This window comes from Arvicola amphibius, chromosome 2 (assembly GCF_903992535.2).
Source record: "Arvicola amphibius chromosome 2, mArvAmp1.2, whole genome shotgun sequence".
NCBI lineage: Eukaryota > Metazoa > Chordata > Mammalia > Rodentia > Cricetidae > Arvicola > Arvicola amphibius.
In genome coordinates, this window is record NC_052048.2 from 153913136 (window position 1) to 153939864 (window position 26729).

The following is a 26729-nucleotide window of genomic DNA, read 5'->3' on the forward strand; positions in this document are numbered from 1 at the left end:
TTCTTATGTCTAACTTTAATGTCAGTATTCAGTAGGCAGCAAAGATCATTGTGATAGGCACCTTTGATATGGAAAAGGATGGAAATGATGGGCTTATTTTCCATGACATGGATGCAGCCAGCTGGTCACAGATCACAGTAAAGAGCTCTGTGGTACACGGTGCCAATCAGCAGTTTTCCTTTGTACACAGAGGCAACCGTGGTGCCTTGCAACACTGTGCCGTTTTCTGCATAAACCACAGTTACTTTGGGCTCTTCAGATAAAATGTTCTGAATTCGAATCACCTATCAAATAAATAACATAAGGTTAATATTTTTGTTGTCTTTTAAATCAGCTTTAAACTTGAAGTTCGTTCTTCCTTAGCCACATGATCTCACATAATTATATCGACTGTGTTCTCTTCTAAAATTATTTGAAGGCAACTGTTTCTTCATATGTGATGGTCAGGTTTTGGTCACATGATCTTTACCAGCATTAATGAGCATATGAACACACATGGGTAAGGTCGGGCATATAAATGAACAACATAGCCTGAAAGTAGACATTAAGCATAGTAGGGAACACAGTAGATATGGGGGAAGGGTGAGCAGTAGTTATATAGTTGCCTGACTGGCATTTAGAAGCATGGATGCTTACACTGAAGTGAGGCGGGGGAGTAGGGAGTCACGATTTGATTGGTCTGTTGGCTGACTACCTGTGAGAAGGTCTTTGTACCTGTACTCTCCCATCTCGAGCTAGAGTGCAGAGGTTACAGGCGCATAAGCACCACTATGCTTCAAATATCCAGGTTTACAATGCAAACAAAGAAAATCAAAAGCATGACACAAGAAGCCACCTCTCTGTAGCATATTTTATCCACTCTTGAGCAGAAGTAGAAAAGGTTTTTAAGTTTAATTTCCTTCACTTAACTGAGAAATTTAACTACATCATTATTGACCATGTATTTCAATCCATGTTAAATTCACCATGTGGTATAGCTAGTGTTTGGTTCTTTGGGGTAATAAAATAATTTTATATAACAAAACCTAATGTGAAGGGTATCATTTTATTGAGGCAGTGGACATGGGTCAAGTCTCGATCTTTTATTTCCCATTTGTGTCCTTCACTGAAGAATTGGATGGGTGAGACCGAATTACTCCTAAATTCTCTTTTGACAATGATAAAATATTGTGACTTGAAGTAAAGAAACGTATATCACAGAACATCCACTGTGGCAGGTCAGGGAAGCCAAGGCCTGGGCATGAAATGATCAATGGGAAACTCCAAATGACGTCTACTATATCTAACAGATAAAGTCTTACGAGATTGCTGTAATATTAACACGCTACTTTAAAAAATAGTTAAGGGTGCACCTCAGTTTGCTAAACCTCTTATTTCCAAGAACTCGAGCTATGGGAGCAATGCTAGTGCATTCCAAGTCCTGCATTCTGGTTACCTGACCAAATCCATCATCAGAAAGGAAGCAGTTTTTTTTTCAGAAAAACAAATCAAATCATTGGTAGAGCAAAGACCCAAATTCACCAAATGAGCTAACAAGCAAGAACAACTAAAACTGAACATTCTGCTCAGCTTATATACTGAACACCCTGCAGCTTGCAGGTCTTTAGTCTATTAAAATGCAGTTGAACAGGCCCGAAAGCAAAAGACTAATGAAAGAATGATGACAAGCGTCATAATTCCCTGTAAATTCGGAGATAAGAGGTCAGGAACCATTCATATTAGACTTCTTTCAATACAAATATATAGGGAGAGGTTATTTAGTGTGTGTGTGTGTGTGTGTGTTACACACACACATGTGTATCAAGTGTAAACATTCACTATCCCTTAAACAAATCAGTCTAGCTAATTATATAGCATTTGCTGTGTGTTAGGTATTTTAGGTGATATAGAGAGGTTTAAATACGTAGGACAAACAGGGCAGTGGTGGCACACACCTTTAATCTCAGCACTCAGGGAGGCAGAGGCAGATGGATCTCTGTCAGTTTGAGGCTAGCCTGGTCTATAGAGTGAGTTACAGAACAGCCGGAGCTACACAGAGAAACCCTGTTTGGAAAACCAAAAAAAGTGAGAGGGGACAATGAGGTGTCTCTGTGGTAAGAGCACGTGCCATGCAAGCATGACTGCTTGGGTTCAGATCCCTATGACCACAGAAAGAGCCGGGAAAGGAGACTTAAATTTGTAATCCCAGTATTGAAGAGGCAGAGACAGGAGGATCCCTGGCTTCCAGGTTCGGTGAGAAACCCTTTCTCAAGAAGTAAGCTGAGGAAGCAGTTAAGAAGACAGCCAACATTGTCCTCTGGCTTCCTCAGATATGTACACATATATACAGGTACACAACCTCACACAAATACACGAAAGCAACATATACAGGAGGATGGATATGCATAAATCCTGTTAAAATGCCGCCTGTCTTCAGATAAGGGGCTTGAGCATCTGTGGGTTTTGTATGCACAGGCGTTAGAGCAGCAGTCCGTCACAGACGTGGAGAGAGCCTGTAGTGATACCCTGCACGGGTTACCGAGCCAGGTAAGGGAAAGTCCTACGGTGAAGTGGATGACAAATGGACACGGCCCAGCAGTGTGACAGCACTGTATTTTTTTAAGATAGTATGAATTCCCAAGTTCAAGGAACTCACTACTGAGATAAGGATGTAGGCCCCTGCAGCAAGAATTCTAATTGCTCTTAACAATAAAACCCAGAGTCAGATGTCAGGGTAAATGCTGAAAAATCAGACAGACAAAGGTGCGAGCCACAGCCTCCTCTTACCTCACCAACCTCTCAGCCGAAAAAGGGCCAAGCTCCCTTCTCCACCCTGTCTCAATCGCTTCCTCTCTATGCCCAGCCATATCATTTCTTGTTTCCGCCTCCCAGATGCTGGAATTAAAGGTGTGTGCCACTACTGCGTGGCCTTTATGGTTAACTAGTGCCTAGTTCCACACTCTGACCTCCAAACAAGCATTATTTGGTAGAGCACAAACAAAATATCACCACAGGCACCCCCCAGCGCTGGGTGTCCTCAACACAGCTCTTCAGGTCCCCGTTCCCTAGGCCTGCACCCAGACCTGTGTGCAGGGGCCTCTCCAGCTTTACTTCTTGCATGCTTGGAAGGTCTTTTTTCCCCTGAATGATTTCTGGCTGGCTAAATCCTCATCAAGTTTCCCGCCTTCCTCCAAACACCACTCTGTTTGTGTATGTGTGTTCTTTTTATTTTGTTTTTATTTTATTTTTCCAGTGCTTGGGGTCAGTCCCAGTACTTCACACATGCTAGATAAGTACTTTCCACTGACCTATCCTTCCAACAATATCCATTCCCATTCCCTTCCCTTCTTCTGGCTTTGGCAGCCATTTCCTGCAAACACACACATACACACACACACACACACACACACACACACACACACACACAGAAAGAGAGAGAGAGAGAGAGAGAGAGAGAGAGAGAGAGCCCTGTGTTATTGTGTCAGCTCCTGTTGGTGTCCCTATACTAGCCTCATCCCTTTGTTAAAAAAAAATTACCAAGTAATAAAGAAACCACCTGTACCCTTCCTGGGCTCTCACCAAAACCGCTCCACAAGTTCTTTAGACCTGAGAACCCAGGTCATGTGTTCATGTGTCCTCTGTCGTTTGCACATAGAAGGAGAATTTTGTTTTCAATTGAAAACCAGTAGTGAGAGCAAGCCCTGAATCCACTTCACCATGCAACTAACCTCTGAGCCAGGAGGATTCTCTGCGTCATAGAAGAAGATCCTCATTCCATTGGGATGACAACCAACCCAGAGGTCCCCTGTCACAGGATCCACGGAGATGTTATCCACAAGGGTGTCAAAGTTGAGGGTCTGCCGAGGTAAGAAAGGAAAGTGAGCCTATGATGAGCTGGCCAGAGATACCTCAGAGGCGCTGTCCTCCTGTCGTAGGCCAGGCCAGCACAAGCTGCTCCGGGGCACAATTCCTCCCACTTCCGCTTCACTGCAGGGATGCTTCTGGCCTTCTGTCTGTCTATGCTGGCATTTCATTGGGCTCAAAGACAAGCTGGGTGCAGGGCACAATTTACAAAACAAAGACTAACTCTTGGGAGTTAAATGAAGTCATTTGTACGTGAACCTAAGACTTAAAAAAAAGTGCAGGATAAATCCACTCTTCCTAAAGAGGCATGTGCATGTGATATGTTTACAAATATCCCCCAAACAAATGAGAAATGTAGATTCATTTCTGAGGAGGAATGTTAAGGATATGTAAGTTCCTTCATGGTGAATCATAGGCTATGTAATGAGGAAAGAAATGATCCCCAGGATCTAATCCTCGCCTTGAACTTGAGGGAAAGTTTGTCCTTTCATTTCCTGAAGTTATTCAGCTCCCTACTCTTTCTGCTGTTTATTCTCTAAATATGAGCTGCACACGCATGATCGCTGCAGATTGCTGTCGTGCCTTTGCACTGGCATCATAAATAATAGCAACGATTCCTAATCCCACCATTCGTCATCCTGGCTGCCTTCTCCTGGGAGGAAATCCCATCTATTTGCTTACCTCTAACTCTCACTGAAGAAACAATATTTATTGTGTACTTGAGTCCAGCGGTTTCAGTTCCCAGGGACCCTGGAAATAACTGGTTGGGACTCCCTGAAAAGGCAACTGCAATGTGCTGCCACTGCCCTCTGCTTCCTGCTCAAAATGAGAACTGTCCCCACATGTCCCTGAAGGGATTAGAGGGCTCAGGCAATGTGGCAGGGCCTCACTGGAGAGCTGTCACCCTTCAGCCTAGAAACTGGCAGCCTTATACTACAGGAGATGGCTGAGCAACCAGTCCCAGGCCAAAATCTACTCGTGGCTTTCTCCAGCCCCCAGAAGCCATCCCCCCAGTCAGCTCTCTACTTACAGGCTGACATTAGCTTCTTTAAGTGAGGAAATGTGTTATCTAGTGTTCTTCTGTTAGCATAGAGCAGGAAATTTGTCAGCGGCAAATTCCATGGTGGATGGAAGCCTGCTGAGAACACCCGGAGAGGTAAGAGTGAGCCGGGGAGGCTTTGGAGCCCATCCACTCTGCACGCAATTACCACACACTCTGCAAGGCACTCCGCTCAACCCCTCCAGTGAGAGGGAGGACTAGACAGAGCTCCTGCTGATCCCAGCCACCATCTGTCAGGCAGCCTGCTCTGGGTCCAGAAACAAACTCATGCCTTGGCAATATCCAATACCTAGCCATGCTCATAATAATAACAATTGCAGAGGATATCTGTATCCCACCTCATGTTCCCACAAAGACATGTGCAAGATATTCAAGTCTAAATAAGAAACTGGAATGTTGGTTAGGTAGTTCAGAAGCAAAGAGCTCGTCGCTTTCCCTAACAGGGCCTGGGGTTCAGCAATCCTTAGGGTTACCTAAAAGAAATGCCCTAAATAAGGAGCTGTTTTTTATCTTAACAACCCAATATTTTGAGAATTTCAGCTGACTGAAGTGTGCCAGTTTTTAGTCTTAGAGTCGTGGGGAACGGGCGAATGCTTTTTTGCTATGGTAAAATGTTGGTAAGATGTCACCTGCCGTCATAACCATTTCTACAGGGACAACTCAGTAGTAGCAGGCACAGGCCCATGTCTGTGTAACTGTCACTGTCAGCCACCTCTAAGAACTCTGCAACCATTAAATGATCATTCCTCGTTTCTCAGCTTTTGGTAACCACCAATCTGTTGTTCCAATGAGTTTAAAATATTAAACTTATGTTAATTATTTTATTTTGGGAGTAGAGTCTTGCTATATAATTCAAAGTGATCCCTGACTCGGAATCCCCCCATCATAGCCTCCTGAATACTAGGATTACAGGTATGAGCCACCATGCCTAGCTCTAGGTACTTCAAATAAGTAAAATCATGATGTCTGTGCTTTTGTGCCTGGCTTATTTTGCTTAGCATAAGTTTCACCCATTTGTAAAACTGAATACGGTTCCAGTGTATGACGATACCACGTTTGGGGCAGGACATACACCATTCACCTTCATCACAGATTTGATATTAGCCTCAAGAAGTTGTTCAAATCTCTTAGCATCCTGAACCATTACTGAGCTAATGTTAATTCACATAATCCTTCTAAAGAAGGAGTATCACTACATTTGACAGGGTTACTTCTGCTAGGTTGGTTGTAATGATGAGAGATGGCCTGTTCTGGTACCAAATGCAGAAGCCGGATCTGACCCCTGCCCCTAGCCCTCATATTCCATGCGGTGTGTCTATTGAATTGGGATTTATTGCAAAATTTCCTAACTTTCACCTTGCGGAAGTATCTGCTGTTATATGAACAGTTCGTTTTTATTCCCCAAGCCAGTTGGAGTGTGTGAAATTTCATTTCTCTGCAGCTGATATTCAACTAGCTCCGCCAATTATTTTTAATGTCAAAGAGGATGTTAGATTTGATGTTGCTTGGAGGCAGCATGGTGTCTTGTGGCTCTGCAGGGACAGGTGCCACATCAGAGCATTCTATTTGCATAAGCCTTCCTTCTTCCCCTTTGAGCAATTATACTGTCTGACCAAAACTTTTGGCCTAGACCAGAATTAGTAGGGGCAGAAGGTGAAGCCCTGATACGCAGTCAGCCCCACCACAGTAATTAAACAAATGTTTGCTGAGTGCTTAGTAGATGTTAGAACCTCTTCCAGTGAAAAACAGAAAAACAAATGTGTCCTGGTGAATCCTACAGGCAGTAAAGGAGACTACAAAGGTATGTAGTGTGGGTGAATGAAAAAGTCAGGACCTATGGTGGGGATCAGGAAGCTGTTAGTAGTTGGGGTTGTTAAGGAAGGTCTCAGTGGAGTGCCACATCAGTCAGAAGTGAAAGAGAGGGGAGAGTCACAGAGACCAGGAATACAAGGGCTCAGAGTCTGCTGCTGGATTCCTCATAACAGCTGGAGAAAGAAGAGGTGGCAATTGGGCAGATCTGGAAGGTCACATGCAGCCATCGTGAGTATGTGACTGTTACAGAGGGGTGTAGGGAGGAGGGCGACCGAGAGACAGAGAGAGAGAGAGAGAGAGAGAGAGAGAGAGAGAGAGAGAGAGAGAGAGAGAGAGAGAGAGAGAGAGAGAGAGAGGAAAGAATGAGAAAGGAAGTAGAAGGAACCAGGGAAACAGACCCTCCTAAAGGGGGCCGGAAGAGAAAGTCTCCAGGTTTCCTGTGTGAGATGCCTGGGTTGCGGATTCCCACTCAGCAAGGAGCAAAAGTGAACAACAAACGCATGATGATACTGATGGCACTTAATAAATAAGTGAAGAATTGCTTCTCACCCACTCTAATTAGAGAATCCCTTTCTCCTCACTTTTAATTTCACAAATCAATTAGCATCTAATTATCACTCTGCAAATGTATAGTGTTAATACATCTTACCTTCAATGGAGTTAAAGTCCAATTAGCATGCTTTTCATACACGTGAATCTTGTGAGCCAACAATTCAGCGATATAGACATGCCTTCAAAGAAGAAAGAGCTCAATCAAAGTGCTTGAAGTGATGCCAAAACGTAAGTTGTGATAACTTGTCTTGGGGTGGAGCTTTGCTTAGACACTAGAAAGTAGAATCTGTCTCAAAGCAAACTCAATGCCAAAGAACTCAGTGATTCTATAGTATATGAAACATTTAATCACTGGAAAGGCATTGGTGGCAAGGTACTTGTCCTTGATCAAAAGGGAAGGAACTTAATGCTAACAACTGCTCTTAATATTTGCATTGTACATTGCTGCTTTTGATTTGTCAATCCAGTGGCAAGCCCAAGGTTCTACATCTCAGAGGGTAGTAAGTTTGGGCTTGGGCTTTGGGGAACATCAGGAAGCCCTCTTGATGAATGTCTTCTGTTTCAGGCCAGAGAAAGTATGCAGAGAAGTCTTTCTCTCTTCCTGTTCTGTAACTCAAATTACTACACATGAGTTCAGTAAATTACACAAGGTGTAACACCATACACCATAAATATTCTTGATGAGACAAAGCACAGTATATTCTAGAACAATGACAGCAATGGTGTGCTAATTCTGTGAGAATCAGAGACAATATGAACAACAGAAAATTGCCTATGTTACATATTCTGTGTTACTGATGCTCTAAACTTTTTGATAATATAAGATGAGGGAGGGAATAGATGGTCGATGGATAAATTTTATATGTTCCTCGGTGCTACCCAGAGTGTGGTGTCCAGACCAATAGTGATCTGTGAGCTGTTTGTTGCAAAATCAACATGAGATAGTAGACTACACCACTAATAGTTGCATTGACTCTTTCATACAGTAGGTGTGGCGGCCTGAACAAGAATGGTCCCCACAAGTTCATTTATTTGAATAGTTATTTAAGAGTTGGTTGAACTGTTTGGGAAAGATTAGGAGATGTGTTGGAGGAGGTGTGTCCCTGGGGTTGGGCTTTGAGGTTCCAAAGGCCTGTGGCATTCCCAGTTAGCACCCTCCCGCCCCTGATACGCGCACACACACACACACACACACACACACACACACAGAGAGAGAGAGAGAGAGAGAGAGAGAGAGAGAGAGAGAGAGAGAGAGAGAGAGAGAGCTTGTGGTTTTTGTCTCAACAAGAGAACTCTCAGCTACTTTTGCAGCACCATACCTGCCTGTCTGTTGCAGTGCTGGTCATAGACTCATCCTGAACTGCGAGCCCACAATTAAATACTTTCTCTTATAAATTTCCTTGGTTGGTATGTCTTTTGTACAGCAATTAAAACATAACTAAGAGAGTGAGAGTTCCTGATGAGAGAACCAGTGTCTTGCTATACATTCTAGTACAAGGCCATTTCATAATATAAACCACACTACTTACTATATTCACTCATCAGAGACTCCCCCAAGTCACTATTCCACTCTCATCTCACTAACACTACAGAGAAATATATTACATAGGAAAACACTATGTTCTAAAACTGTATAAGGAGAATCCAGATAAATGTATTGTGGTACAGAAGGCACACATACTTGCCATTAGGGGAAATGCCAATGCCATTAGCGAAATCAAATCCATCTGCTAGCACTTGGACTTTATCAGGTCTGTAGTATACAACGTTGGACCATGAGAGACCCAAGTACATTTCCCAGGACTTCAAGTATGGGTCAGCAAAATAGTGATCATTTGTGGCATAAAAGCTCTCAGGACCAACAGCGGCAATATCATTGATGCTGCAATTAAAAATACACATGATTATATACAGAAAGATAGCACACATTATAGGATTAAATATTTGCTATTTATTAAAGTCTAGCCTTAAAGTCAAAAAATGGGATGGAGTCCTCGCCCAAGCAGGGATAGCCCAGAATCACCATGGCATCAGTCCTAGCCAATCCCCAAGGGTAATAAGATCTGGTTATTAGTACTAAGACATGAAAATCATATTATATATAGTGTAAATGTAGTGGCATGTGCATGTATTCTGTGTGTCTGTGTAGTCAGTAAACACTGAATCAAGCCAAATATCACAATCAGGGCAAGATGAATTAGCACACATTAGAACATGGAGTCCCGTTAAGTCAAGCCCATTGTAACAGGGAATAAAAACATTGATCAGGTAGCACTGTGGTTCCAGCCTTATTAGCTGTGTGACCCAAGTGAGACTTAAGCCTTTCAAGTGTGATGTCCTCAGTTTCCTTCTCAGGAAAGAAAGGGTGATGGTCTCTTCTGCCATGTGCCATGAAGTTTCATGTCTCTTAACCGAACAAGTTCATGAGCAAAAATGTTTGAAACAGGATGTTTGGCTCTTTCCTTGCTGATTAAGACTCTCTCTGTGTGCTGCTGCAAATGTCAGCTACATGAGTCTCTTACTTAGCTTTAATAAGTACAATAGCAAACACGTAAGTGAGTCATTTCTTGCTGATTGAGGTAACGGAAGTTCCCTGGGGCCATGATCCTAGAGAAAATTATCTTTGCTCTACTTTAGAGAGCTTAATGGCAAATGCGTCAGATCTGACGCAGCCAGGGCTCGGGGCCGAGTGAGACGTACACCCAGCCTCAGTTTCTCATCTGTAAAAAAAAAAAAAAGCTTCAACGGTTTTCCCCTCAAAGTCTCACGACTCATTAGAAAAGTCTATGCTTATGGTTGGAATTTCAACTGTGGGATCACAGCGGGAATCACAAGGAGACAGTATTGGCCGACTCACTGGGTCCTCCATCAACAGCAGCCACTGCTACCACAGTGGCAAATGTCCGTGCAGTCAGGATGGGGCTGTGCAGGTTTGGGGCAAAAACTGTCAAGCTGCTTTTACTTCTCTCTTTAAAGCAGATTTTAGAAGTTGGTGTGCAGCTCTCTGTGAAAAAGGAGCAGATGGGAGCAGTTTGGAGCAATAGCTTTGAAATTTGATTTACTGTTTGAATCTAAGCCTGCCTGCTATGGTCACGGCGTGGGACCACAGCACGCCTCCCAACTTTGAGTTGCTTTCTGAAACTCAGTGTTCTTTCGTAGCTTGGCATGCTGGGTAAAGACAAAAAGGAACAGTGACTATAAAGGCCTTGCCATCATGCCTGGCATGCATAAAGGACCAATAATAACAGCCATGCTGTTGTTATTAGCATGATTAGCTTATGACAGATTTAGTAATTCGAATATTACTACTATAAACACCCTAAAATAAAAAGCCACAAATGTGTGCGACTAATCCTTGGGTAGAAAGAGCCAAATTCTAGTTCATTGTGGCATTCTGATTATTTGTGATCTGGTTTTATCCTGCCAATCCACAATATTTTCACATCTGACTGAGAAAAAAATACCTGTTCTGCAAAATTGGAAACACTGGTGGCTAAAAAACAAAATAATAATTATTTTCATGATTTCGTGGACTCAGTGCCGGCTCTGGCTTCAAGCTAATCCCAGCTATATTAATGGCAGAGGTTGTCATCTGAGGCAACTGCACAGATAGGCCAGGTCTCAAAAACAATTAAATCTACATATGGTATAATGTCAAATTAAGAAGCTGTTTCCAAGCAGTCAACAAACCTTGCGTGTAAGGCAGTCTGCATGCCCACTTGACTTCTAGCTGAGACTTTTTCCATTGTTACTGTTGCCAGCATTCCACCAGCTCTCCATTTTAGATGTCTTTCCCTTAAATAGTCTCTGGTTCTTCGGATACTTGAAGGCCTCATTCTCTCTTTAAAATTATATAAATAATTATATATTTTTATATTTAGCACATAAATTATATATAATTTATATATTTGCCATATAAATCACACATATAATAATGTATATTTATATGTATATTTAAAGAGAGAACACACATATACAAATGTGTGTGTGTGTGTGTGTATGTGTGTGTGCTGTATCTCAGCCTGACCTCAAAATCCTTATGTGCTGAGGATGGCCTTGAGTTCCCAAGGGCTGGAACCACAGATATGCACCATGCCTGCTGGGGATTGAACCCAGAGTTTTGTGCATGTTCAGCAAGCACTCTTTCAACTGAGCTACAGCCCAGCACCTAAAATACCCTCATTGTATAAACAAACTTCTACCTCTAAACTAGTCTGTCCATTTGATCTCATCCTAGGAATGCAGAAAGCCTGGGCCTTGGTTCCGACTTGATCAATAACTAGTTAGTCGAGATTTATCTAGTAATTTAATTGTTTCCATTCTCAGTGTTCTCATCTCCACACCTCAGGCGAGGCTGGAGGCTTGAACACACAGGTGAAGCAGTGTACACCAATGCCAAGACTTTGCAAGGGGCTGCGATGAGTACAGAACGGGTGCACCAAGAGCAAGGTGAATGAATGGTGCTCCTAAATTACACAAGGAGGTGAAGGAAGTCTAGGACACTACAGTAAAAGTTATTTGGGGAGATAATAGTAGCTTGGCTTCAATCTATCATTGGGCCCACAGGCCAGTTCTTCATAGACTGAGGACTTTTGATGGGTTGATAAGAATTGATATCCTCAGGTGTCTACTTGTCCCAAGAATTACATTGTCCAGGAATCTAACTTGGAACCCAATATTCATACCAATCACGCACAATGCAGCACTAGTAGATTCAGTATAAGGATGTCTAAGACGCACTGAGTTTCGGATCTTCTCCTGTATATCTCTGGAGCTCATAGTACCATCTGAGACTGGTCTTGTAAAAAAGCAGTTTCGTGTTGTTTTGCTTTTTAATTTCTCAAAATGCTTTGATAGAGATCCCAAGGGTAGAAGCTGAACTATAGTGTCCACCCAGAACGGAGTAGATGAGGGAAGAAGGGGATGAGCCAACTCTTAGGGTTGTAGGGTCTCAGTAAGTTCTGAAGAAGAACACTCAGAAGAGTTGACTCTGCCCTGGCCCAGAAGAAACGCTAAATGTGAATGAGCCATCTTCCATAGTCAAGGGAGCTGTGTGTGTAAGTCTCCTAATTACCTAGGCAAAAGCTCATGTGTGATGGTTCTCAGATGCAAAAGGGATCTTTCCTCTTCTTGAAATTTAAACACCTCCACAGTGGACTTGTAGTCTGGGTGGTTTACCACTAGTAGGTAGACAGCATTGTCTGAGAGGAGATGAAAAACAAAAAATTGAAGCATTAGCGAAGCTCTCACCTGTCAGTTCTGTCTCCCCAAAGCAATTTCAACCCGCCTCCAACCAGTACTTAGGCTGCCAGGCAGATGGAATATTTTCATCTTTGTAGAGAAAGGCATTTGTGATTGCTCCTAAGAAAAGTGGCTAAAGGAAAAAGTAGTGACAACCTCTAAAAACTCACAACTTCACAGGAGAAAAAAAAAAGCCCTGAACTTCAGAATGAACACTACCAGCACCAAACTTCAGACAGCTTGTTAAGCTTTGATAGCTCAAGTGATTTTTGTAGGACACTAAGTTGAGGGAAAAGGACACTAAGTTGAGGGTGTGGGAATTGGACTAGACAGGATGCTTGCGTGTAATTTCCAAAATGGACAGTGAACTCATGTGTAATTTCCACAGTGGATGGTGAGCTTGCATGTAATTTACACAGTGGAAGATGAAAAATGCCTCCGGAAGAATGTCTGAGAGAGAGGAGGTCTTTGGGCATGAAGAAAGCGCTCTAAGTGGTAAAGAAGCTGTGATCATAGAAAATGAGACAAGATGCTGCTTGCCTGAAGAAGAGGTGAGAGGCAGTGGTAGTTCACTCTCTCATTCTAGTATTTGGGAGGTGGAGGCAGGAGGGTTGCTTTAGGCCTACAGAGTAAGAAACTGTCTCAAGTAGAGGAGAAGGAAGAAGAAATCAAGAAAAGGAAGCAGTAAGGTGTCTCTGGAAACCAGTAACATTATCAAATTGGTATTAAAAGGAAAATGATACTCTGTTTAACAGATGTTTAGTAACAGAAAAGCCATCTAAGATATTTTTGATTGTCCTTTCCAACAAGCATGTATTTCAAATTGGTGTTAGGTTTAGATATTGTAAAGGAATATTGTAATATGTTAAAGAGCTAGACGGTAAAGTAATGTCCTCTTAGCATCTGGATATCTTCTTTCCAACAAGATGGGTCTTAGAGCCAAGACCTAACTGAAGCAAGAGTAAACTGTGTGTCTATCTGGAGAAACAATGTTTCAAGTCAAGGGAAGAAAATCTGCAAACGCCCTGAAGGAGAGGTTCCTTGATACATTCACGTAATAGTGAAGTTATGATTAGAGCCCAGAGAAAGTGAAGGATCTGAGGACCCACAGGGAGGGGGCAGGAACAGCCTTGCTGGGTATTAGGGAAGGATCTAGGTTTAACCAGTTAGGACCATGAACAAGGGATAACATGAGTTGAGACTGCAGTAGGATCTCCACTTAGAAAGAGGAGTCCATGTTAACAGCATAACGCTGTCCAAAAAAAAAAAAAAAAAAAAAAAAAAATGACAAGAAAGGACATTAGAGTCATTTGGCACATCAAAAGTCCCTGGTGACAACTGATGATCAAGGAAGACAATGTTCCAAGTGGGGATTAGAACCAGAATTCATATTGTATATGGAAGAGTCTACTAGAAGTTTGAGTTATTGTGTCTCAAAAATAGACAGTTCATGTGCAAGAATGTCACCCTGGAACTGCTTGTGAAGAGGTAAAAAAGTGAAAAGAACCTCCTTATATACAAGCAAATGGGCAGTGCTCAGGGGCCCCACACAAGTGAACCTGAGAGCCCCAAAAGTGGGTCTACAGGCACAGGCATGGAAAGAAGCCTGGGATGCAGTGCAGAAAACGGCAGTCACCTACAAAAGGGCTTGGCAGTACTACAGTTTTTCTTTTTAAAAAGTATACACATGCCAACCACCGTATTTCATTGCATCTAAAACGTTTCCAAGGAGCTGGAGAGATGGCTCAGTGGTTAACAGCACTGGCTGCTCTTCCAAAGGTCCTCAGCTCAGTTCTCCACAACCACATGGTGTCTCACAACCATTTGTAATGAGATCTGGTGCCCTCTTGAGGAAGAGACCTGGTCAGTCGTCCTTATCAACTTAGGCCATGAAACCCAATATGAACAAGTTCAACAGAACCTCCATATATGGGCTGCCCCATGCTTCAGCATTGCCAGGGCATAAATTTCATTCATTTGTTCATTTCAAAATATTTTGAAAGGGGAAAAAAATGGCAAAGGTTGGGGAGAGATCATTAACAAGTATATACATATGCACACATATATAATCATTTTTTTGACATTTTAAGTTTAAAGTGGTCATAGAAGAGGAACACAAACGGAAGTATCTAGGAAGATTCTTCAATATGGGACTGAATATCTAAAGGGAAAATAATGTTAATAACCCTTTTGGGGGCTATTCTCCTAGAATATAGGCACAGACACTGACACTAGTGTGAAATGTCTGGATGCGGGAAATAAAGAAGCAGCAAAATGGTACAGTGGCTGAGGAGGGGGATGCCGGCAGGTAGAGCAGAAGCTGGGTCATTGGGTAGGGACGAGGCTCTTAAAGAAGAGAGTGAGGTGGGAGAAGGAAGGATGGGAAAAAGGAAGGGGGAGGAAAAGGGGAAAGGAGGGAAGGGAAGAGGAAATGGAGACAAAGAACATAAATGAACATTTTTGTCACCTGGACAAGTCTTAACCATTGCCCCAGCCACAGTCAAACCAGCAGAATTCAGTTTCCTGCGCGGAAACTTGTACACTGGGATTTTTACATTTCCAGGTGTTTCTGTGTGCAACTGAATTTAACAATTACTACACTGCAAAGGAAACGGGACCAAACACACGGGGAAAGATGAGGGATCAAGGCACCGTGGGTGGGGGAAAACAAGCACAGCTGAAAGCATGCAAATGAAAATGAGATTTTGAACAGAGCACAGAGCACCAGGGACAGGCCTGAGAAAGCTGTGCAGGAAAGTAGTGTCACTGTGTCTGCGGTAGCTTTGATTCATGTGACTGAGGGCTGGAAACACTACGGCTGCAGATGCTCAGATCTTTCAATTGTTTAACAGAGAAAACCTACTGCAGTTAAAGCTGAATATACAATTATAGGCATAATGTGAATACTACTAGTTTATGAAATCAGTGGCTTTACAAATCTGTCATATGTAGCATTTTCAGGCATTGAAATGATTTTAGAATTGCTTACTTAAAAACAAAAGGTAGGGTCAAAATCCACAAAAATTACTCATGACTAGTCTTTCATAGATTGAGAAGAAATGTTCATTGTTGGCTATACTTTACCCTTTGAAACTTTTCTTACTCAATATTAACTGTTACCTTCATCTGTGAATGTGCTTACTCCATGAGGATTAAATGACGATTTATCGAAATTATTTCCTGTCATTTCTAATTCCAACACCGCTGGGTTCTTCTCATTCAAGTCCATCAGAAGTATTTTTCCAGGCGTACTGGGATCAAAACTTTTTATTCCAGGATATTTTAATCCCTTAAAAAAATAGTGGAGAAAAAGCAGGCATATCACAGTGCTTCAAGAGCTGAGAGGCTCTGATTGTCATGTGTGTCTACAATAACTGCTCTGGGTCACAGGTGACCGCAGGGCCATCTCTTAACTGACTGACTTGTGTGACAGACCCACAGGACACTCTGGAAGCCATGGGCTCCTCTGTGGTTATCCCCATACACAGGTCACCACACCTTCCTCAAGTCATATGTGAACACAGGACAGCTCCCAGCCCTGATGAGTAGAGCCCATCTCATCAGTGACCGCGAACACTCACAGTGCTGAAGAAGGCCAACCCATTAGGCAGGATCTCTAAGTCTTCAGCGCCTGTTTCTGCAGGAAGGAAAGCAGGAGGAGAAACCATTTCAAAGTACTGCAGGACACTGGCAATCCTCTCATTTATCTCCTCCCTCTTGAGAATGAATCTCTGTTGGAGCTCATATTTGCTAGGTTCAGAACAAATTCTCCCTTTCACTCATATTGTTGATTGTAATCATAAGAACATTAAGGAATAAATTTTAGCCAGGCAGTGGTGGCACATGCCTTTAATCCCAGCACTTGAATGGCAGATGCACCCGAATCTCTGCAAGAGGCCAACCTGTTTCACAGAGAAACTCTTTTTTGAAAAATTGAAAGCAAAACAAACAAACAGAATGAATTTTGTATTTATTTATTTATTTATTTATTTATTTATTTGGCAGAGTTTCGCATAACCCAGGCTAGCCTTGAACTCACTTTGTAAATTGAGGATAACCCTCACAGGTGATAGACAGACATGTGCCACCATTCCTAGTTTGACTATATGGAATTTTAAAAAAATTAATATCATCAACAAGCACAATGACAATTTGCACTTCATTTACTTGTTTCAGATTGATGGCTCTTTACCTCACAATCAAGATCTCTCATGTATAATCCTTGGACATTCACAAAGTATCAAAGGTGTGATTATTTGGAAAGAGCTGGCATTAGTGTGAACTCCTGAACCCGTAAACTCATACCAAGTACATATACTGCATCACAGTTCCAAATCAATTCCATGTTTGAAAACCATGTTAGAAATACAGACAAATCCCAAACGTTTGATTTTTAGAAGTGGGGATATTTTACTGATAATTAGTAGCATGTACTTGCTAAGTGTAAATACCAATAAAATATCTCAATTAAATACATTTAATTTTTAAATTTTTCAATTAGTACAGAAACAAATGAAGTATTTGTTTTTGTAGTCATACTCTTCATGGGTATGTATGTTTTTCAAAAACCCAGGGATATTTGACAGTAATGTTACAATTTCCTAGAAAAGGTGTTGTGCTGTAAGACAACGTGTTTGAAAACCCTACTGAAATGAGACTTCTTGACTTGCCTTCTGGACTATAGTCATCTCAGACAAATAGCTCTAAGAGCAAAAGTCAACAACCCCTACCCAAATACAGCAAAAGCATGGATCTCAAATGAGCTGACCTCCACTAACAAAGTTAGCTGGTTGGCTGAAACATGATGAACACTTGAGCTCTGGGATGCTCTCAGTTGGTTACCAGGGGTTACTATTTTTCCACCTTTTTATCTTTGCTGACAGGTCTTGCCTCCCAGGATGGACAGCAGTAATTATCTTCCCAGCTTCCCTTGTAACTAGACATCAGCCTGTCCCCCAGCTCTGCCTAATGAGATCTAAAGGGAGAACTGCTGAGAACTTCCGGAAAAGCATCTCCCAGCCAACACTCACAAAGGGGGCACGTGAAAAAGCCTTGTGGTAATTGCCTGTGAGAGCATTCATTGAAATTTTTTTTTTTTTATTTTAGGCTTTAATCTTCTTTCTCCCTCTCCCTTTTACCAGTTCCTTGCATTTTGTTACCATTTTGAAACCATTGTTATGTATACAGTTTTCGTTCTGTTGACCAAACAAAACCCAATAATATCTGAAGCATCTTGGTAATACATCTGTGAGGTCAAAAGTCAAAGCATGTGGCATTTGTAAGCAACTCCTTACTCTATGTTACACTCCTGAGTCAATGCTATAATTTTTGACAAAACTGAACTGGAGCATTAGCAAAATATATAGTGAGATAATATCCTTGCATTTAAAATTTAACACTTCTTCATCCATATACATACCAATTCCATTAATTAAATTACAGTTAGGAAGTTCTACAGGAGGTACTTCACGGAAAGCTGCTAACCTTGTTCTGGAAAAGAGAAAAGATATATATATATATATATATATATATATATATATATATAATGTATATAAATTTCAGAAGGTAGAGTTGAGGTGCAAAAGTAAGCCCACAAAGTAATCTTTAACTATCTTTTGCTTTGGGTATACTCCCTGACTTAGTGTTCCTGGGCAGCCGGGATTCTTCACGACCAGTGGTGATCCCGGGGTATGACATACGGTTGGGTGAATATGACATACTCTGTGTGCAGAGGAGGACAGATACACGAGGAGGCATGTGGTGTCCTCTAGGCAATCCCATGACTAATTCATCAGTTGTACTTGGATTCCAATGTGGAAAGTTAAGCTGAATGACAGCAAAACTCCAGTTAACGCCACTGATGTCTGAGAGCTTCTCATGGGAAGAGCTTGCTATTTCTCAAACATGTAAACTCCAAATACATATGCTACTTTTATAGTTCCAGATCAGTTAAACATTTAAAAGCCATACTAGAAAAACAGTTTCAAATGCTTCCACTAAAATGGGGATATCTTCCATATACCTCAAGAATATGTACTTTCTATTCTGCCAGCTCTATGGGCCAGATGGGGTATTTGCTTTTCAGATATGAAGATGCAGGTGTGCTTTAAAAGTATTTACAACTTCAGAAAGTCATATACAAGGACAGCATGCAGAAAGGCATAGCACATGTGGGCAATTGCTAATGTGGGCAAGAACCTACATGCATACTGTGAACTCAGGCAAAGAAGCAATTTACTGAATCTGAGGACATAAGCATTGTGGCGGGGGGTGGGGTGGGAGGGGAGTATTTGAGTGAAGAACAAAGGGAAAACAAACAGATGTGAGAAGGAAGTGCCAGCAAGCTTCCGAACAGAGCAAAGCTATTGATGGATCATTTGGAAGAAGCAGACCACAATGTTGGCACCGCCAAGAGAGCCAGACAGAAAGTTATGCAGCTTCTACAAAAAAAAAAAAAAAAATGACCTTATATAGCTTTGATAAGTAGTGACAATCATTCAAGAGTTGCTAGGAATTTTAGTTGGCTTGTGATGAGCTGAGAACTCCTCTTCGTACCTTCCTGGCCCTTTATCTCAGAGAAGACAAGCCAGGAGTGAGCACACACTGTATACAACTTCCTCACAGTGGCTGCAAGTACAAAAGGGAGTAAGAACTGAGGCTGGGTCATTTCTTCAGAAGGGAGAATTGAGGTATCTCTACCCTAATGTTAATGACTTCCAGTTCCAGAGTCTAGTACAGTCTGGACAAATGGGTGGAAGGCAGCCAACTATTCTCCTTTGTGAGGGCACCCGAGTGAGTTTGTCCCAGTGCACGACCAGAACGGAAACTGGGATGGATGAGAGAGAAGCAGACATAACCAAACAGATAAGAAATGCAGGGCATGCTAAGAAGGTTGTGCTCCCTCAGTGACAGGAATTAACTCGGGAAGCAGACTCCAGAGAAAAGCTGGGACCAGTCTTGTGACTTGGCAAACTAAGAAGCATTACAGGAATGAAAAATTCAAAAAAAAAAATGCCAGACTACAATTTGACATTGTCATCATAAGAGCTTCTGATAATGGAATAAAAAATCTGGCACAGCGGTGATTTACAAACTTTGCAGACGTCCACACTGGGAAAAACAGTTGAGATGGGGCAAATAAACAGTGTTCCTGCACAAACCTAAAAGCAGCACCACACACACACACACACACACACACACACACACACACACCTGAAAATGGCTTGACATAGGCTAGGGATTGAGTCAGGGCTTTGCACATGATAGACAACAATTTCCTCTGAGCTGTATCTCAGGCTCCATGTGGTATGTAGGGCTTTTTTTTGTTTGTTTGTTTCATTTTACTCAATTTAAAAATGTTTGTCATGACTCACCAAGCTCATATGATACCTGCCACTTGAAAGGAGTATATTTGGGGGAATATACAGTGACTGTTTAGGGTGCCTCAATAAAGGACTAAAGGGCGGGTTCAAGATATTAAGGGCAAAGGTCATAAGACAAGGCAAAGTGGATCATTCAGAGAGATTTCAAGCACATGAAATCACTGAATGTGTTAAAACTCGTGGAAGGAGTCAGTAGTTTATTGAGAATGAAAAGCACACAAGAAGAGTAAGGGTGGTACCTGCTCACAGGGTCCACTAAATAGGGTGGACTTGCACAGGACAGAGAAAGGCCAGCTGGCTCAGACATTCTCATCAGAATAACTACAGTGAGCCAGATCCCAGAGCAGGCAAGAAGAGAGAAGGTCTTGACCCAGTTACTCCGGGTTCCAATTTATAGCCCAACCAAACCAGGTTTCAGCAGGATGCCAATGATGCCACACTTAAGATCCTGTGTGTGTCCTCTTTGAGCCCTCAAACACCTCTCTCCGGTTTTCTTTTCCCTAGTTACGGATGGCTAAGATTAAGCAGTTATGAAGTGACTGAGCCAAGGTTGGAAGACAAACATGAAGGCAAATCTGCATTCAGTCCTTTGACTGAACGAAGTTTACAGCTTGCATCACTACAGAGATGCTCTTAGATACTCCGCTACCTGCAAGCCTGTGTCTAGCTCTCAGCTTTGTGGCTGTTCTGGATCTCGTAAGTAAAGTTCAATGTCTGAGATACGTCCCTGATTCCAAAGCCTCTGAAGTCCATCCAAAATTCACATAAACTTCACTGTGAACTGTTTTGTACAAATAGAAACTGACTCCCTGCCAAAGCACACTAAACTATGCTGGTACTCTGGGCCCAGGTATGTCTTTGTGTTCCCAAGCATTTTCATTCATCTGGATTTCTTTATGAGGGCTACTGCATGCCAAATCCCATGCTAAGGTAACTTACACATACTTCCTCATTTAATCCTTCAAGCAATTTTTAAAATAAAGATTCAAGTTTCCAAGCTGGGGTTATAGCTCAGAGGCAGAGCACTTGCTTGGCATATTCAATGTCCTGATTTCAGTCTCTGCAGTGTCCTCTCTTACTGTCTCTGTCTCTCTCACACACATACCAACACATTTTATTTGTTCTATATGTAAAAACATCAAGCGCCAGGTCATTTGGATGTGACCCCTTAATTTAAAAGGGACAACAGAGATATGAAATCAGGAGCCAAGATACAAAGCACTGTTTCCTACTTCTCTTTGTACCCTTTTCATTGGCCTACACTTTTACTTCACTTTGAATGTCCTTTCCCCTGTCACCTACAGCCTGTTCCTGCCTTCCGTAGCCTCCTGTGGTCTCCTGTGATGGGACCAGTAGCTCCTTCACTCATTCTCATGGACCATGATATACAAGTCTATCAAGTTCCCTGCCATGCTGCTGTTGGGCTTGTCGCTCCGTGTACATTATTAAATTAGTGATTTGTGCTACAACACATTACTTCCAACGTGGTTTCCAACGGGAACGTGGACCTCATAGCAGAGGGAACTCAACCCATGTCTGCTGAGTTGTTCTACGACACTATTAGTCTACTACATCAGACAGAAGGTGGTATAGAAATGCTGATGGGGTCAGCAGGGCTAGAAGGCAATTTAGCCTTAGCCATAGTGTCAAAAATTATGGTAATATTATATAAACTATCTCCAAAATGCCCATTTGTTGGAGATGTGGTCTCAGTGCAATGCTCAAGGGATGGGCCTTGACCGGGTCATGATAGTGTTGATCCATTTGTATTCATGAATGTCTAACTGAGTGGACTCTTTGGAGATTATGGACACTATGGATGGTGGGCAGAGTTGGAGGAAGTAGGCCACTTGGTCCTATGGATTTGAAAGTCTACTTGGTCCTCAAGCTCTTTCTACTCTGGTTGCTTCTCTCTGTTTATGTCCGTCATGTAGTAAGTAGCTCTCTGTCCCTGCTCTTACCTCCTGTGTAGCTTGAATGAAATTGGCCATTATTGTCTCATAGGAGGTGTGGCTTTGCTGGAGGGGGGTCTAGCCTTGTTGGAGGAAAAGTTTCACTGTGGGAACAGGTTATGAGGTCTCCTATACTCAAGATACCACATAGTGTCACAGTCTCCTTGCTTATAGCTTTCTGATCAAGATAAAGCCAGCACCATGTCTTCCTGCATGCTGCAATGCCCCCTGCCATGATGATAATGAACTAAATCTCTGAACTATAAGCTGCAACCTCAATTAAATGTTTTCCTTTGTAAGAGTTGTCGTGGTCGTGATGTCTCTTCATGGCAGTAGAAATCCTAACTAAGAAACACCCCTCATCCTTATCTTCCTTGTAGCAGGCCCACTGCAATGGATCAGCACCATGGGCTTCAACTTCCAAAACCTTGAGGCAAAATAAATCATTTTTGGTTAAGTTGTTGGTCTCAGGCTTTTTGCATAGTCACGGAAGGTCTGACTAACACACCAAGTATCATTCACCAGATTCTTGAGGTGGATTTTGAGGTCATATGATAATTATGAAATCAAATGATTGCAGAAAGCTTACTATGTGCCCAGTTTTATATATATCCTAGTGTGATGTGTATTATTTTTCCTTTAATTTTAGGTAGAGAAACAGGCTGTAACTTTGCTTGGCATTAACATGTTAAAATAAATTGAAAGTTGCAGACATGAGATCTTTTCCATGTTCCTGGGAATCTGTCACCACCATTGCCTCTAGAACACGCTACCTAGCATGAGTGTAAGGTAGCAGAGATATGCTGAGGAGCTAATGCTAGTGGGCCCATTCCCATCCCAAGACAGAAACACGGAGACCTTACACATCATGGCAGCAGATCTAAGAAGAAGACTTTTTGGTTCTTTATCCCTCACATCCTCAAGGAATGTTCTGCATTGTCCTGAGCATTGTCTAGATTTGTATGATAAATATCACGAAAATCCACAAGTCAGATCTGACTACAAGGATGAACCAGCACCTTGGTTTGTTCTTATCTTCCCCCCCCCCCCCATATCAGGTGTTCAAGAAATTCTCCAAGGCACTTTCTGGTCCTGCACAGATTCCTGTGGCCTTCCTCCAACTCCTCCTGTACATACCGCATCCCTGCTTGCATTCAGTCCATCTCTGAAGATGGCTGTGTCAACTCTGGGTGCAGGACTTGCCATCATGTGTTGAGAGGACACAGTCGCTTCTTCTCCCTTCTCTTCCCTGGGCAGATTCATGATCCTCCAGAGTCTCAGGTGCATTGTCTCCAAAATGGGGGTAGCTCATTATCCATCCCTGAGGCCCTGTGGTTCTGGCTCCAACAGGCAGGGTCTGAGCATCCTTTATGGAGCATACAAATCTCCTGAGCTGGGGGCATTTGCTAAGTAAGACTGATCAGATTCAGTCATGCAAAGTGGGTCCTACAACTTTTCTTATTGAGGGAGGTCTTGGGTACCTTTTAGACCTGTGGATCCTTGTTTGTGCTTAGGCTTTGGGGTTCTGGTCAGTGAGTATTGTTTCCCTTACTTCTCCTGTCAGAGATCTTCCAGGAGACACTGCACACATTTCGCAATCTGTAATTTGACTTTTACAGCAGGGAAAGGCCCAAAGCAAGCTAGAGAGCGCTCTGTGGTTAAAATGCATGCTACAGAAGTGTGAGTCCCCATGTTCTCAGCCTTTGTACCCATGGAAAAAGCAGGAGAGAACACTGTGCACCTGTAACTCCACATGACAAAATAGAGACAGCTGGATTTCTGGGGCTCCCTAGATGGCCAATCCAGGGAGCTCTGGTTTCTGTAAGAAAACCCACCTCAAAATCTGAGGTTGCAAGTGATGGGAGATTTCTAACACCAATCTCTGCCCTCCCCCAGTACACACATGGGTAGGTACAGATATCCACACACACTAACATATTACACATACAAGGATTTTAAACCCAAATACTTTTCTAATATTTTGCTATTTAAGAAATAATAATTTACAAAACCCAACTCTGTGGGTGAGATTCCAATTAGTCCATAAGATTATATAACTGTTTAATCCCAAATAGTCCACATTGATTAATGTTTTTAGTTCAGAGTAAATAACATAATAATATTGACTAAGCCTTTTAAAGTAGAATCATGTCTAGACTTTGAACTCTTATGAAAGATTACCCTGAAACTTTGTATATATTCTCAATCTCCTGCCCATTAACACCCTGGTGGGTTATTACAAGCTTTCAAGGGAAGCAGAGACAAACACACTGAATAGCTACTGACTCCCAGGCTGCTTGTTGGTAGTTTTCTATATAAGTATATGTCACTATGTCCAGTTTATTGGCACATCCAATGAGTTGCAAAATGATATGCCCACGATACCTTGCTCAAAGCAGAAGCCAGACCAATAGTTACATACATGATCCCCCTTTTCTCCAGTTCAGCACCTGCTGGAGCATGTGGCCCACACCAGGGAACAGTTGTTTCTATGCAGCTTAGTGCACAAACAGGCTTTCTGCCTCCCCCCTGACCGCCCAATGGAGCCTCAATCTGAGGTTCTCCAAGCCAGAAAGGAAGGTTTGCTAAATCTATAGCTTTTCCTCTAAAGTACTTGGAGCTACTTTAGGGTGTGGAGGTGCTCCTGGAGCTAGCAGTCCACAGGGCTGCAGCCCTCACCCCACTCACCCAATCCACTGTAACAAACTTACTGATAGGAAGACTGGTGGTTCTTATAGAATGCCAAGAGCAATCCCACGACGGTGAGCCCTATCAGCTTCGCCATGGCTGAGACGGACGGATAAACTGAGGATGGACAAGTTCAGGGACGCTGATCAGTTCTGAGGCTTGCAGCCTGGAGGCTTGGAGAACTCTTGATTGGCCCAGCTGAGTTTGCCTGGGGCCGCCCCTAGTGCCACTGCTCCAGGTCAGCCAGAGTCCTCTAGGTGCAGTCTCCTGGCCAGGTGCTTCATTGCCCTTGTCCACGCTAATCCATGCCCCAACTCTAGGAGAGAAAAGCAGAACAGGTGCCGAAACTGGTCTGAAAGGGATTAAGCAATTTTGTGGAAACAGAGAGCCATGGGAAATAAATGAGCCAGGAGGGTGAGTGTTCACTCACTTTGTGCCAAAAAAAAAGTCCTAATCCTTGTGGCTCAGAGGGGCTCAGAACTTGATCACAATAGCAGCCAATTAACACAGAAGAGAGCAGTGTGGTGACATCCCCTAAGATACAGGCTGTTCCCCCCAAGTGGCCCATGGAACTGTTGCCTTGCAACACCATCATTTCAGAGTATCACCTTCTCCCGGTGCCACTTCCCAGGGTACAGCTCTCTAAGACACTATGCTCCACCATTCAGCAGCTTCCTTACTGGCTGATATAAACTGAGTATCAGCTATGTTCTAGATGCTAAGAGAAATGACAAGTCTCTATGGAACTTATATCCAGTAAAGGAAGAAAAAAAAAAATCATCACTCTGGGGAGGGGCCAGTGGGGTGGCTCAGAATGTAAGGACACTTACTACCAAGGCTGGCATTCTGAATTCCATAACTAGGACTAACACAGTGGAAGTAGACTTGAACTCTGCAGTTTGTCTTCTGACCTCTACACAAGACAGAGAGAAAGAGAGAGAGGGAGGGAGGGAGAGAGGGAGGGAGGGAGAGAGGGAGGGAGGGAGGGAGGGAGGGAGGGAGGGAGGGAGGGAGGGAGGGAGAGAGAGAGAGAAAGAGAGAGAGAGAGAGAATAATTTAAGGAAACATCAAAGCCAGGTAATGGTGGTGCACATCTTTAATCCCAGCACTCAGGAGGGAGAGGCAGGCAGATCTTTGTGAGTTCAAGGCCAGCTTAGTCTACAAAACTAGTTCCAAGACAGCCAGAGACACACAGAGAAACCCTGTCTCTAAAAACCAAAAGAACAAAAAAAAAAGGAAGGAAGGAAGAACGGAAGGAGGAAACTCAAGAAGGCATTTATAACGCTGTGAACAGGGATACGTGTACTGGAGATATGCACATGGGCCATGGAGAAAAATAAAGCTGGGAAAGAGGGGAGAGCAAAGGGGGCTAGTTAAGATGAGAGTAGTAAGGGGAGCAAAGGTCAGGTGGGAGGAGTTCTCACCCTCTCCTGCTTCAGTGTTCTTCTCTCCTCCAGCCAGGACTGTGTGCTCGACTCAAGGCCAACCCCTTCCTTTTCTCTGCATCTCTTTTCTTCTCAAGTCATTTGGTCCCAGTTGCCCTTTCTCTCTTCTGCAGCATTCATCTCTTTACCCTTTCTAGAATATTCCCGTCAGAAGTCAATGTGCTTTAGTTATCACTCATAGTTCTCAGGGAAAGCCTTTGACTTTACAACCTAACCAATGCCCTGTTTTTCTGCTCCCCTGGGAATACTGACTCTAAAACCTGAGCTTCAAGTTTTACAAACTGAACCATCCTTCAGGAGGATCTACAAGAAAGGGAAGCTGCCCAGCTACTGCTTGTCTTATTTCCTTATCCAGCATGGAAATAGATACAACTGAAGCCTTCTTGAACTTTCTAGAAAAGACTAGCTACCCGCTGCAGAAAGCTGAGGCATTGTTGGGAAACAACACTCGGAGCAGAGCAATGTACCTGCGAGAAGAGGGCCATAGTCTCCAGGATGGGAAAGTGTTGTAATGGAAGCCATCATGTATCCAACGTTTGTGAGTTGGGCACTATAAGAAGAAAAAAGCAGTCACTGGGTTTGATGATGTAGATACTGTGGGTGATTTAATTAGAACAAATTCTGCAATTGAGACAAAGGAACCCATGCCATATTAGAATAGGTTAATGGAAGAATGGAAGAATAGAGAAATTTTCCCAACTGTTTTCTGTTGATGGAGGTCGCTAGTTCATTTCCTGTCCACCCTGACCTGAAA

General features: G+C 42.8%; 1 protein-coding gene across 1 annotated transcript; it reads right to left on the minus strand.

Annotated features, from left to right (window-relative positions):
- Pon1 (paraoxonase 1) lies at window positions 1-24833 on the minus strand. The gene is made up of 9 exons (XM_038320894.2): window positions 24554-24833; window positions 17928-17998; window positions 16090-16145; window positions 15629-15797; window positions 12342-12468; window positions 8949-9149; window positions 7365-7446; window positions 3708-3836; window positions 1-284 (listed from the first exon to the last, which is right to left on the minus strand). The coding sequence occupies exons 1-9, from the start codon at window positions 24625-24627 to the stop codon at window positions 126-128; spliced, it is 1068 nt and encodes a 355-aa protein (XP_038176822.1). The 5' UTR covers window positions 24628-24833; the 3' UTR covers window positions 1-125.
- Between the last annotated feature and the right edge of the window lie 1896 nt (window positions 24834-26729).

Coding starts and splice junctions, on each gene's coding strand:
- Pon1 (XM_038320894.2), bottom strand. CDS start 24,627: ATGGCGAAGCTGATAGGGCTCACCGTCGTGGGATTGCTCTTGGCATTC. Junction 16,146..17,927: donor TAATTTAATTAATGGAATTG/GTATGTATATGG, acceptor TCCTTCCTGCAG/AAACAGGCGCTGAAGACTTA. Junction 15,798..16,089: donor GGTTGGCCTTCTTCAGCACT/GTGAGTGTTCGC, acceptor TATTTTTTTAAG/GGATTAAAATATCCTGGAAT.